Source organism: Pelobates fuscus, chromosome 9 (assembly GCF_036172605.1).
Source record: "Pelobates fuscus isolate aPelFus1 chromosome 9, aPelFus1.pri, whole genome shotgun sequence".
NCBI classification, from domain to species: Eukaryota; Metazoa; Chordata; class Amphibia; order Anura; family Pelobatidae; genus Pelobates; species Pelobates fuscus.
Window position 1 is genome coordinate 23042240 of NC_086325.1, and position 14565 is coordinate 23056804.

The window sequence follows — 14565 nt, forward strand, 5'->3', positions numbered from 1 at the left end:
GTGCGTTAGAGAAGGCACGAGACAAGTGGAGAGAGATCTAATAAGGTGAGATGGGACAGGATCGAGCGGGCAAGTGGTGGGGCAGAGGAGAGGAGGCATGAAGCAGGGAATTGACATTATTCAATGTGCCCATCCAATGTTAATCCTGTACATTGAGGTTCATTCATTAGATGTGAGCACTAAAGTGAAACTCTCAGCCAATGACTGATTGGCAGGATCTGAATCTGGCCGTCATTCAACTGTGTGAGAGCAGGCTTGGTACCTGTCAGCACCCACGTAAGAGGCAAAAGCTTTGCAAAACTGTTTGTCCCCTTATCATTAAATGTCATGTTTGTAGCTTTCCTTTACAAACACAGCATTATTAGTGTGTATTCTAGTTCTAAATAATATTAATAAAAAGGTTCCCTTAGACATCATTCAGTAAGAACACAACATTACTCAAACAGACACACAACAAATGCAAAACACACAACACATGTAATTATTGCTGCAAGCCATGGCATAGAATCAATTTATTATAGCATCCAAATGGCAAAGCCTATTTCCATTTCTTAGAAAAACATTACAAAAAAACCCTAAACCGCAAACACCAGTAGTGCAAACAAAATATACATTACAAAAATGAGCGCTGCTAAAGACACGGGACCATGATGGTGCTTAGGAGTCTGGCAATATCATGGGAAATATCACCATTGTAAGTTCTAATTTAGTTCAACGTATGGTACGTCTGCTGAAGGCTTTCTTGCTCTTAAGTAAAACACTCGTATTTTGGTCATTAACATTAGCCCAAGTCAGGAATTGCATTTTCTATGAGTGCGTTTCTTCCAGTAACCATTACAGTAATTATATCACTATGGGATTTGTCCACTAATTGTCCACTCAGAATTTTAGAGAATTAAAGGGACACTATAGTCGCCCAGACCACTTCAGCTCAATGAAGTGGTCTGGGTGCCAGGTCCCTCTAGGGTTAACCCTGCCTGCTGTAAACATAGCAGTTTCAGAGAAACTGCTATGTTTACATTTGGGGTTATGCCAGCCTCTAGTGGCTGTCTTCCGGACAGCCACTAGAGACGCATCTGCGACGCTGGAGGCATATTAAAAAAAATGCTTTCCTATGGGCACTTTGAATGCGCGGGCGGCAATGCCGCACATGCACATTCCGCTCCACTGACGTCAGACGGGGGAGCTGACGTCGGCGGGGGAGGAGAGGTAAGGGAGCCCGGCGGTGGAAGAAGGTAAGTAACTGAAGGGGTTTTAACCCCTTCAGCACCACGGGAGGGGGACCCTGAGGGTGAGGGCACCCTCAGGGCACTATAGTGTCTGGAAAACCGATTTGTTTTCCTGACACTATAGTGATCCTTTAAAGTATGAATGTCAACATTTAGGCATAAATAGATGATCTGAAAAACACATCTACAGTAGTCAAAGCTCGGCTATCCTAGTCTAGATTTTTCCATTCGGATTTCAATAGACTACAATTCATAGTTTCATGAAAAAAATCACTAACCATATCTGCTAAGCAGGCAGTTATTAAAGGGTTACCTCTAAGCATTGTCATACCTTGCTGCTGCAGAGAGTACATATACTTTCATTTCTAATACTGTCTCAGTGCAGCAATGTGAAAAATTGTTGCAGCTGTAACACCTCCCACTAGAACTGTCAATTAACAGTAAGAATTCTATGTTCCGGATTGCCTGTGCTAATTTTGTCCAAACTGTATGCGCAGCCTTAACAGGGTGCACACAGAATACAGACTAAGCTTTCTCTCTCCGGGCAGGGAACCACAAGCACACACATTCAGCTTTGACAGTCATATAAAACTGAACCAGGCTGTGCCAAGTGATATAGAAGTGATATCTGTTTATAGAGACATTCCGTTGTATGTGGTGAGTGTAACTGCACCTATAACTAGTTGACCTATGAACCATTGCTGGACAGGAGTTTATGAAATAGGTTCAGATGGAACCAAATATTGACCCTGTAATGTGTTAATACTTTCATATAAGAGGCATTTGATTGGTGCACTTGCTGTGCCTGCGACAATTTTCACCGGACATAAAGGGAAGACTGTCATATCTGACAGTCCCTTCAGGGCAGAGAGGAGTCACCGCTGGATAAAAAGATTAAATGCATGCCTTTTTATCCAGAGGGGAGAACCCTTTAGCTGCTGCTTTGGTGGGTGTCTGATACTGTTAGGGTTAAAGGACCACTCTAAAAGTTAGAGCACTGAGCATTGGTTTAACATTGGAGAGTTCCTTTTAAGATAGCAAGACAGTGATATCAATGAATTTAGTGCGTGTGGCAGCGTGTTCCCTTCCAAAACCGTGATTAGCTCAGATGTTCTCTGCTCGGCAAATCTACGATGTCATTGTTTATTTGCTAAATAATATATTATAGTGAATTTAAAACCAAATTGCAAACTTTGGGCAAAAAGTGCTGACAGCTACAGCCACAGCTATTTTAGCAATTTAGTTTCACTACCAATGACTGAGACTAAAACCTGTCTTCCTCTATCTCCTTTATCTGCCATTTGATTGCAATTCCCTTCAGCTATTTTCCAATGATTCTACATTTAATAGTTAATGCATACAGGAAGCCAAATAGAAATTTAAACAACCGAATACAGGAGAATTGAGACGAATGATATCGTGAATAGACCCATAGTCTGTTAGTAATGTCCTTGATTATAAGCATTTGCAAGCATGGTTTTAATCATCCTGTTAATATGTCCTTAGCATGTTTACTCTATATCCATTATCTGGACTGTTTCTTCCACAAGTTCTAGACGTCTAACGGTTTCACCCATCACAGCTGTGGCTCCTCGAGGGTAACGGTAAGATGCTAGCCTAGAGCAACGAGAAGGTTACATGTATATATTAGGATAGCATATGACCCACATTTACTACAAACACACAAGTTCATTACATGCTTCTGGCCTATTGGATACCTACAAGGGGATATATTTATTATCAGATCAACATTATCTCTCATTTGCATAAATATCTATTGTAAATCACTCGAGAAGATGTCTGTGACGTTTGCCGTTATGCCATTATCCTGTCGGCTAGCAATGTTGGAATTCTGCTTGTATTTTGGGAATCTGCATTTTCAAAAATTCCAGCAAATTCCTTGGTAGAGTTTTGTACAGCAAGACAGAGAATACAATATAAATTATAATATAATCATTATTTCTTCAAAGGATGAGTACCATATATACTCGAGTATAAGCCGACCCCGAATATAAGCCGAGGCCCCTAATTTTACCCAAAAAAACTGGGAAAACTTATTGACTCGAGTATTAGACTAGGGTGGGAAATGCAGCAGCTACTGGTAAATTTCTAAATAAAATTAGATCCTAAAAAAATACATTAATTGAATGTGTATTTACAGTGTGTGTATATAATGAATGCAGTGTGTGTGTATGAATGCAGTGTGTGTGTATGAGTGCAGTGTGTGTGTGATGCAGAGCCTTGGTGGGGAGTGGGCATTTTTATTATTATTTTTTAATTATTATAATTGTAATATTAATTTAATTTTTGTATTATTTTTTTAAATTATTTTTAGTAATATTTTATTATTTAAATTTTTATTAATTTTTTCATCCCCCCTCCCTGCTTGTTAGCTGGCCTGGGAGGGGGGCTCTCACTCCCTGGTGGTCCAGTGGTGTGCACTGTGTACGAGGGGGCTGGCAGAGCGTTTACTTACCTTTCCTGCAGCTCCTGTCAGCTCCCTTGTCCTCCGCGCCGGTCCGGTCAGCTCCCTCTGGAAGTCCCAGTGTAAGTCTCGCGGCCGCGCTCTGACCCCGCGGCTCTCGCGAGACTTACACTGGGAGCTGACAGGGGAGCTGACCGGACCGGCGCGGAGGAGGAGGGAGCTGACAGGAGCTGCAGGAAAGGTAAGTAAACGCTCTGCCAGCCCCCTCCTACACAGCCCCCTGTCTGTATTATGGCAATGTAAATTGCCATAATACAGACATTGACTCGAGTATAAGTCGAGTTGGGGATTTTCAGCACAAAAAATGTGCTGAAAAACTCGACTTATACTCGAGTATATACGGTAATTAAATGAAAAATTGAAACTCTGTAAAAAGGTACTTTTAATATTTTAGGAGTTCTTGAAAAGCAATCTACACACAACACGATAGCACACTGAGGTAAAATCAGTTGTGTGTAAAAGTTTTGGGATCTAACTTGTATATGGCTGCACAAGGGAATAAACGTATTTTCTTTTTGTTTTATAAATAGCACCTTCTAAAGAACAGGTTCATGAAAATATTCAGATAAAGTTTCCATAGTTTGTCTTGATTGTTCCAAGAAACACTCCACCTTACTCTGTTATCTTAACACCCAATGCAGTTGCTGGTTATATCGTTTTTTCACCCAGCCGCTTTACACGGACCCACAAAATACACTCACAGACAGCAGAGTAACAGAATAGAAGTGTACCTCTTTCCCTTGGTCTCAGCGTTAGTGTATCCACGCAGACTGCGGGCCCCTTCTCTGGTAATAATGCACAGATCCACCCCGCTCCCTGATCCCAGGTCACCGAAGATCCCAGCGGTGACTGATTCGGTGACAAGTTTCATGGCTTCCTCTAACTGATATAGAGAGGAGGAGTGGGGAGATCCGAAACAAGTAAAAAGAGAGGCATGGAAAGAGTAGGGAAAGGTTTGGGAGAAGATATCAATAATTATTGGAGGCATGTATTCATATCTAATAGAAATCCTCCCCTGAGGTTCACTGTATTCTCTGGTGAACTTACACCTAAGTGGCCATTGGAGTGATACTAAAAACCTCCAGTTATTGAAACTTGCATAGGGATTTGGGATAGTGCGCAAGTGTGGTGAATGTAACCTCGCCTCTGGGTTTTGGAGAGGCCTGCTTGCCAGCCTCTTGCCCTGTGACTATGGCCTCTGGAGGGGGGGGCTGAAGAAAACCACTGTTTTATGGACTTAGTCCGACTCTTTTATTCCCCCCCTCCTCGAACACCAGTTAAACCCTTAATACCTTGTTACATTCAAACACCGTCTGACCCAATAACTGTCACATTCAAACACTGTCTGACCCAATAACTGTCACATTCAAACACCGTCTGACCCAATAACTGTTACATTCAAACACTGTCTGACCCAATAACTGTCATATTCAAACACCGTCTGACCCAATAACTGTTACATTCAAACACCGTCTGACCCAATAACTGTTACATTCAAACACCGTCTGACCCAATATCTGTTACATTCAAACACCGTCTGACCCAATAACTGTTACATTCAAACACCGTCTGACCCAATAACTGTCATATTCAAACACCGTCTGACCCAATATCTGTTACATTCAAACACCGTCTGACCCAATATCTGTTACATTCAAACACCGTCTGACCCAATAACTGTTACATTCAAACACCGTCTGACCCAATAACTGTTACATTCAAACACCGTCTGACCCAATAACTGTCACATTCAAACACCGTCTGACCCAATATCTGTTACATTCAAACACCGTCTGACCCAATAATTGTTACATTCAAACACCGTCTGACCCAATAACTGTTACATTCAAACACCGTCTGACCCAATAACTGTTACTTTCAAACACCGTCTGACCCAATTACTGTTACATTCAAATACTGTCTGACCCAATAACTGTTACACTCAAACACCGTCTGACCCAATAACTGTCACATTCAAACACCGTCTGACCCAATAACTGTTACATTCAAACACCGTCTGACCCAATAACTGTTACATTCAAACACCGTCTGACCCAATAACTGTTACATTCAAACACCATCTGACCCAATAACTGTCACATTCAAACACCGTCTGACCCAATAACTGTTACATTCAAACACCGTCTGACCCAATAACTGTCACATTCAAACCACGTCTGACCTTGTAACTGTCATTTTGTTTTCCTCAGAGCAGGAGTGGTTTTACTGCATGAATACTGTTGCTTTGAGTGCCATTAAACAGATCTGTACCCAGCATTAAGCCTCCACTCATGTGTGGAGGGTTATGCTATGCTTGTGTCTACACTCTGCCTGGAAGGATTATTCGCTAACTACTGGGAGAAAGGGAACCCAAGACGGTCAGAGAGGGTTGGACCGTCACAGCAAGTAACTCTTTTCTTTGGTTTGACTGTTTTCTCTGTTTGGTAGAAATACACATGGCTTGAGAAAGACTCTATTGTAGAGTCGAAACGTTGCCCGGTTTTAATCCGACACAGTCTGCTTTGGGACGATCTTTATTTTCATTTCCTTATTCTCTATTGATCTAATTCAAACAACATTGAGCTGAATGGGTCCCAGCTCTTTTCAAATGGATCTCATTGTTGTGAGATTTCTGTGAAATAGCTCCAACCAAACGTAACAGAATGGCAAACGAATGTCCGAGATATTAGCAAATAAGAGGTGTCACTAAGGTAACACTAGGTTTGATGAAGGGTGGGATTTGGGGTTGAGGTACTAATTAGAGTAAAGATAGTATTATAATGACTATCATTATATTGTTTAAGATTTATTCTCCTGGTTTGAATCAGGGAAATGGGATCCAACGAATTAAGGGGATCTGGTTACATTTAGGCCGTTTGTGAAAGCCGAGAAAGCAAGCAGAGATTCAGCTGATTTTAACCTCCAACCAATTAGCAGGATTTCTATATATAGTATTTCTGAAACACACAGAAAGAATCTCAGTTCTCACCTCCATGTTTGGTTTGTAGCGATCTTCAAACAAAGCAGTAGCTTGAGCCGCTCCTGATCCTGGTGAACAAAGATGCGATCAGTAGTTAATGGCTGAGTTTGAGGGACCAGTCACGGTGGCAGATTAGTGTGAGATACCACAAAAAGAGTTTTAGGTGGGTGGATTACCTCTTGCTGGGGTGGTGGAGGTTTTTACACTTGAGAACAGTTGAGAACGACACACTGCTTTCCTCAGCATGAAACAAGCTTAAAGGGACACTATAGTCACTATACCTATTTCATCTCTTTGAATTGGTTATAGTGCCTGGAGTCCCTTAGCACTGTCCCTCCATCCATAAACCATGTTTGAGCAGCTTAACGCTAAATAAGGATCCCTGGCCAGCCACAGTCCCGCCTCTTGTAGAGGTGTGGCTAAGGCTTCACACTTCCTTGTAGTCCTACCGTCAATGGAAGTTCTGATAGGCTAAAAACACTCACCTGACACTTTCAGCCAATCACAGCTGCCAACTGCTCCACTTCCTCATTTCCAAAGCAACACAGAAGGGATGGGCTGCTGGAGTCTCTCATTTAGTATTAAAATATTAAAACATTAAAAACTGTTTACTGCTGAATGAAATTATGGCAACAGGGAACTCGAGACACTATAACCAGATTAATTAGATGAAGCAGATACAGTGCCTACAATGTCCCTTTAAGAATAAAGCATGTGCTTATACATAGGAAATTAGTAGAATACCATGTTTACCACCCTTCAAAGTAAATGTTTTTAATTGTTTTATTTTGCCTGCAGTTCCAAGTATGGCCACATGGAATCCGGTACATTTGATTGGCTGGATCCTCTCTCCTGTTCTGGTCATCTGTATTTCTCAGGTATGTACTATTATCTCAAGCAATGTAATACACAGCAGAATAGGTGTATGTGATCTGGAAATATTCATTCAGACTGCTGTGACGTATGATTATTATGTAGCAAAAATACTTCAGACAACTCATTGTTGGGCCATTAAACTAGACTATTCGCTAGACCAGGATTCAGCCACCCAGGCTCTATGCATGCTTTATATGTACTATGACTGGTCATTAGATGGTCCGATGCTAATAGAAAGACTTGCTCACCCAGTGCAGTGTGTGGGGTGGTGTCTGTAGAGCCGTGAGGATGTACACTGTACAGATGTGGGCCGCGGAAATCCACACCGCCTATAATGACAGATGCTCCGATGTGACCATGGTATCTGAAATATTTGGAAGAACAAGTAAGATGTTAGAATGTTTACTGTCATACTTTTCAAATTTTGTATTGATCTGCACCTTCTTACGGCAGTTCCCTCTCACTCGTTTTTATTTTAGCTGGGATTTTACCATTTTCTTCTACCTCTTTCTCTCCTTCTCTCGCTAATTCAGGTATTCTACACACATTCCGCACCTTTCCTTCTGTTTCTCTTATCTCCTGATTTTATCATTATTTTTGATGTGATTTAGATTTGCGGCTGATGGACAACCACTTTAGAAAAATCTTACTCAAGCTTTATGTCTCTTGCTTAATATACCCTGAACGTTAGCCAGCTTTTACTCTGCTTGTCTTGGCCTCTGTATCATCAACTAAAGATGACACATTGTCTTCACTAGTACAATAACCACTAACAGTGCAAGGACACATCCCTCACCTGTACAGTATAGTATGTTATCAGCTAACAGGCCACACGTGGAGATGTTACCAGTATGTTATCAGCTAGCGGTTCACACGTGTGGCCTTACCAGTATGTTATCAGCTAACAGTTCACACGTGTGGCCTTACCAGTATGTGATCAGCTAACAGTTCACACGTGTGGCCTTACCAGTATGTTATCAGCTAACAGTTCACACGTGTGGCCTTACCAGTATGTGATCAGCTAACAGTTCACACGTGTGGCCTTACCAGTATGTTATCAGCTAGCAGTTCACACGTGTGGCCTTACCAGTATGTGATCAGCTAACAGTTCACACGTGTGGCCTTACCAGTTTGTTATCAGCTAACAGGCCACATGTGGAGATGTTACCAATGTGTTATCAGCTAGCAGTTCACACGTGTGGCCTTAGCAGTATGCAGAAAGAAAAGTCCTACGCTCACTCCCATAACTGGGCGGCTGCAAATGACTACAGTACACATCAGCCCCAATATATAGTAAAAACCAAAGAAAACAAGTTACCTGCGCTCTCTCCTTAATCCCTATGTAATTTTAAACAAATGGAGGATTTTTAGTTACCTCCAATGGCCATGAGAGGATGAGCCCACCTGCCAATGTCAAGGCAGACCCCCCCTAGGGGGTCCTAACTCTAACCATTCACCTTGCTTCCTTGAGCCTCTGGCAAAAATTTCTACTGAGACAGAAAGGGGTATTCCTTATATACACCCCTATACATTATTAACCCTTAATAGGGAACACATGGGATGGGCGGCTGCATTGTAACAAGACTGAGTGATACAAAAATTGGATATAAATGCAGAAAGAAAAGTCCTGCGCTCAACTCCCATTACTGGGCGGCTGCAAATGACTACAGTACACATCAGCCCCAATATATAGTAAAAACCAAAGAAAAACAAGTTACCTGCGCGCTCTCCTTAATCCCTATGTATTTTTAAACAAATGGAGTTTTTTTAGTTACCTCCAATGGCCATCAGAGGATGAGCCCACCTGCCAACGTCACGGCAGACCCCCCTAGGTGGGTCCTAACTCTAACCATTCACCTTGCTTCCTTGAGCCTCTGGCAAAAATCTCTACTGAGACAGGAAGGGGTATTCCTTATATACACCCCTATACATTATTAACCCTTAATAGGGAACACATGGGATGGGCGGCTGCCATTGGAGGTAACTAAAAAACCTCCATTTGTTTAAAATTACATAGGGATTAAGGAGAGAGCACAGGTAACTTGTTTTTCTTTGGTTTTTACTATATATTGGGGCTGATGTGTACTGTAGTCAATAGCAGCCGCCCAGTGATGGGAGTGAGCGCAGGACTTTTCTTTCTGCATTTGTATCCATTTTTTGTATCACTCAGCCTTGTTACAATGCAGCCGCCCATCCCATGTGTTCCCTATTAAGGGTTAATAATGTATAGGGGTGTATATAAGGAATACCCCTTTCTGTCTCAGTAGAGATTTTTGCCAGAGGCTCGAGGAAGCAAGGTGAATGGTTAGAGTTAGGACCCCCCTAGGGGGGTCTGCCTTGACGTTGGCAGGTGGGCTCATCCTCTCATGGCCATTGGAGGTAACTAAAAATCCTCCATTTGTTTAAAATTACATAGGGATTAAGGAGAGAGCGCAGGTAACTTGTTTTTCTTTGGTCCTTATCAGTATGTTATCAGCTAACAGTTCACACGTGTGACCTTACCAGTATGTTATCAGCTAGCTGTTCACACGTGTGGCCTTACCAGTGTGTTATCAGCTAACAGGTCACACGTGTCTCCTTACCAGTATGTTATCAGCTAACAGGTCACACGTGTCTCCTTACCAGTATGTTATCAGCGAGCTGTTCACACGTGTGGCTTTACCAGTATGATATCAGCTAACAGTTCACACGTGCGGTCTTACCAGTTTGTTATCAGCTAGCTGTTCACACGTGTGGCCTTACCAGTATGTTATCAGCTAACAGTTCACACGTGCGGCCTTACCAGTTTGTTATCAGCTAGCTGTTCACACGTGTGGCCTTACCAGTATGTTATCAGCTAACAGTTCACACGTGCGGCCTTACCAGTTTGTTATCAGCTAACAGTTCACACGTGTGGCCTTACCAGTTTGTTATCAGCTAGCTGTTCACACGTGTGGCTTTACCAGTATGATATCAGCTAGCTGTTCACACGTGTGGCCTTACCAGTATGGTATCAGCTAACAGTTCACACGTGTGGCTTTACCAGTATGTTATCTGCTAACAGTTCACACGTGTGGCTTTACCAGTAGGATATCAGCTAGCTGTTCACACGTGTGGCCTCACCTGTAAAGCATCTGTTTCAGCATTTTGTTAGCAGTGCACACTCGTGGTTCTCGATTTGTAGACATTGCGTGGAGATGCAGCTTTGAGGACAGAAGTCGAGTCACATATTCTGCATCTGCCGCCACCCCAGCTCCACAGCAGCTAGTGGGGTACAGTCAGTGATTTAGCTATTTAATCGCAGCAGAAGGAAGAGAATGGTGCATTGACGTAGATTAAAGTGAACGATACAATACAGTGGGAGTAAGATAAATAGACATTCAAGGCTATTCAATAAAATGTGAATTGTATGACATTCAGAGTAGACTTTGATGTAAAAACAGCTAAATTGGAATAAGTCAGCTATGTATTCTGTTCAGCTATTTTTGCCTACAATTTGCCGTTCACGTAAAATTCCTGGCAATTCATGTTTAGTGAATAACCCTGTGGGATTATATGCATTCCATATTCTCCATTAGTTGTCCTATCTAGCTCAGTTGAATTGAGTCGGCTGAAGTCAGTGTTCTGCTATACTGAGTCCCAAGGTGCCAAGTTTCCCTGTGTCTTTATTAACCTGGTCCTGGTGAGAGACCAGAAAGACCTTTTTTCCTAATCATTCGCCACATACTCTAGTTTGTATTGTATCTGTATTTACTGCTATCTATGCATTCATTGGGGAAAAGAGGACAAAGGAGTAAGGAATTCTCAGTGGCTCACTGTACCCCAAGCACCCAAAACATATGGACATTGTCCATGGTTACACGTCTAATGATGGAACACACAGACTAGTAAGGAGGTAGATAGATCTACAGATAGGCTGAGTAATTGGTGACAGAACTCACTATATTTTGTCGGTGATGAAATGAATCTTGTCACAGTTTTTATCGGCCACGACCATATCATCAGTAGCTCTTCTGTCAGCTCCAAGTATGACCCCATCCTGAGCACAAAGAAATATCAATTACAATAAACTGGGGATTATACAAAAACAAGCAATTACACTTTTTAGAGGACGACAAATAATTAGCAGTGAGAACTGGAAGATAAATCACTAAAATGTGCATTTATTATATGAATTAAACAATTATTTCCTCCAGCAGTCCACTCTACTTACTACCTTCAGCTAACAGGCTTATCTGTTGATTACATTTAGCACCCGACCATGCAATATATACCGGGCATAGACATTGAGTGCCACATTAGAGCCCTCTAATTGCCACTGGTGGTTTGCCATAACTGGTTTATGATACAGAGGCAAGAGGCCCAGTTCTTTGAACATTTCAAACATTGACACCCATTTGGAGATATTTGATCATTTCCGGGTTTCTATCTGGCTGTCGGAGGGAGGAAGTGCAGTGCTTGGAGACCTGCCAGGGACTTTTATGTGTGTGGGTGTTAGAGGTATAATCACTGTAACACCAGGGGAGATTCTATGAAACGTGTATAAAGAATACAAACAGCACTGACTTGGTCGTTAATATGTGTAAATCGCCCAGTGAAGAACACAATGTAATGTCCATGTTTTACATTCTGGTGGAATTTAGTGATAATTATTTAGCATTTTCTTCATTGGTGGTGATTCATCTACCATTCCCCCACATTCAGTACCTTATATATGAGTCCAGCGATGGTGGTCCCAGTCTTGCGCGGTATTGGGGGTTGAAGGGAAAGTGCGGAGCCCTGCTTTTCCAAGGAGGAATTCCTGGTACAATAGAAAATGTCTCCTTATTGAATAGCTTCTTGATGCTCAGCGTTGGAGTGTTAGGAGATTACTACAGAGATATGCCTCACAATACAGGCTTGTGTGCCGGCAGCCTATTGTGTTTGGTTACATTTCTGTTTTCTTTTTCACACTGCTATTCTGCCTTTAAGTGCTGCCTTGATGCCAACGTTGCCATCTAAATGTCAGCTACATATTAATATGTAACTCCAAATGACTTGCACTCAAGGACTGGCAGTAACCGTGCTCGGCATGGTGCTCTAATCCAACAGTAAAATGATAGAAACCAAATTAAAAAATGAATTGCACTCCAAGTTCCTTATTGACATTTCAGATGTCATCTACCTACACACCAGTATATTCTACAATCTAAGATCGGAAGATCTAAGGGCCATAAAACATACACTTAGTTTTATTGCGGAAACCTGGGACACTTTCAATGAGTACACAAGAGAAAAGGGCACCTGTCTGCCGTTGAGTCTGTTTGTGCCTGGGAAACTGCCCCTTTTGCCCGGTGTAAATTTATTTGTAAAACACTGCGCTCGTTCTTCACAGCCATCATTATTTCTTATTCTCCATGATTAGATTCCTTTCAATTCTCTTATACTGATATGTATCAATGTATGACACTCTGTCTATGTTTTTATTAGTTTTTTAGTACAAAGGCCAAATATTATTGCGTGTTCATGCATTTATACTCCCAACCCCAATGTTCGCATGTATTTATAATTCTACGTGTTAAACGGGGTAATTATAAATGACAGGAGCCATATTTGAATAATGGAATACCATAAAATTCACAATACTTAGTAATGTGTCATTATTTACTGGCAGAACGCATAATATTGGGATTATCTTGGTACTTTTTGGATATAATTGCTATTATCATAGAGACACATAATCAACCATTTTAAGGAGGGTATGCATGAAGCATACAGCCTGCAGGGCTACGTTTCAACCAGTGCTATACGGAAGCATGCATATCAGTCATAAGCATTAACTTTCAAAATGGCCGATTATTAGAGTACTATCTCTAGTACCCACAAATATTACAATTTATGACACTACCCTATAGGTGAGGTGCTTAACAACAAGGATGTAAAGTTTGCAATTCGGCTATTTTTGGTCACAATTTGCAATTCTCTTGTCAATTCTGCACAATTTATTGAATAAACCTCAGAATCATTGTTGTCATTCAGGGTTTAGAGGGGAGAATAGTGTTATTGCATTAATGAGGTTCTATTGGGTAGGTGGTTGTATAGAGGTTGGGGTCTCTTACCTGAGACAGTTCTCAAAGCTGAATCCTCCTTCCAGAGGCTGAGATACAGAGAGTGCAGGCTGCATGATGAGAGTGCAAGCTTAACTGAAGCTGTCTATTAGAATGTTTGGGGTTCCTTATGTGTCACGCCTCCGCTCCACTTACTTTCACTATCGTTATCTGTTTTTCCTATCTCGTTCCTTTTTCATGCACTCTCTTTTCACCTCTCTCTCTTTCTTACCAAGTTGTCTCTTGGCAGTCTCGCAGGGCCACTGCCTCACTGTGCTGTCTCTGTCTTCTGCCTATTATTTCTCCTTGTCTCTTGTCTGGTTCCTAAAACGTATTGTAAAAGTTACTTTCACTTTCACCTTCTGCTAATCCACATGACACACACATCCGAATGCATAAACGCTATCATATCACACGCCATGGCCATGCAGAGCTCATTCATCTGTCTCCGGATCACTGACTGTGAAGAAACTAACGGCATTATTATATTTATAAATGTTAGACTTTTTATAGTTTTTAAAAAAATAAATAAACAGTATTTACACTGGTACGTGTGTGCGCAAACACTGACAATATATATAGAAATATGTGCTAACGGTGGGATCGGAGTATAAGTGTGTATAACCGCCACTAGGGGAATTCCAGTTAACCCTTTACTTTCAATCTCTTTGGCTCCAGACAAATAATATAAATGTAGGTGTGTACATAGAGACAGATAAACGTTTTCTTTAGTTAGTTTGCAAAATATAGGCCAATATTTGAAGATTAAGCAGGTATGGACTGTCTTTGTATGGACTCTGACGCATATTAAAGATTATGGCATTTCACTTAATATGCCATTTCAAAACAGATTCAGAGTTGGGAGGAAATCATAGAAAGTGAAACCCATTCAGAATACTTACCAATAGTCCTGAACTTAGTGGAACAGTC

The 14565-nt window shown here is 41.5% G+C and overlaps 1 protein-coding gene across 1 annotated transcript; it reads right to left on the minus strand.

The window, feature by feature from the left end:
* Positions 1-1574: 1574 nt before the first annotated feature.
* Positions 1575-14098, minus strand: LOC134572508 (proteasome subunit beta type-10-like). Its single transcript, XM_063431508.1, has 8 exons — positions 13648-14098; positions 12257-12350; positions 11491-11588; positions 10673-10813; positions 7819-7934; positions 6704-6762; positions 4446-4597; positions 1575-2846 (listed from the first exon to the last, which is right to left on the minus strand). Exons 1-8 carry the CDS (start codon positions 13710-13712, stop codon positions 2741-2743), a joined length of 831 nt encoding a protein of 276 aa, XP_063287578.1. The 5' UTR covers positions 13713-14098; the 3' UTR covers positions 1575-2740.
* Between the last annotated feature and the right edge of the window lie 467 nt (positions 14099-14565).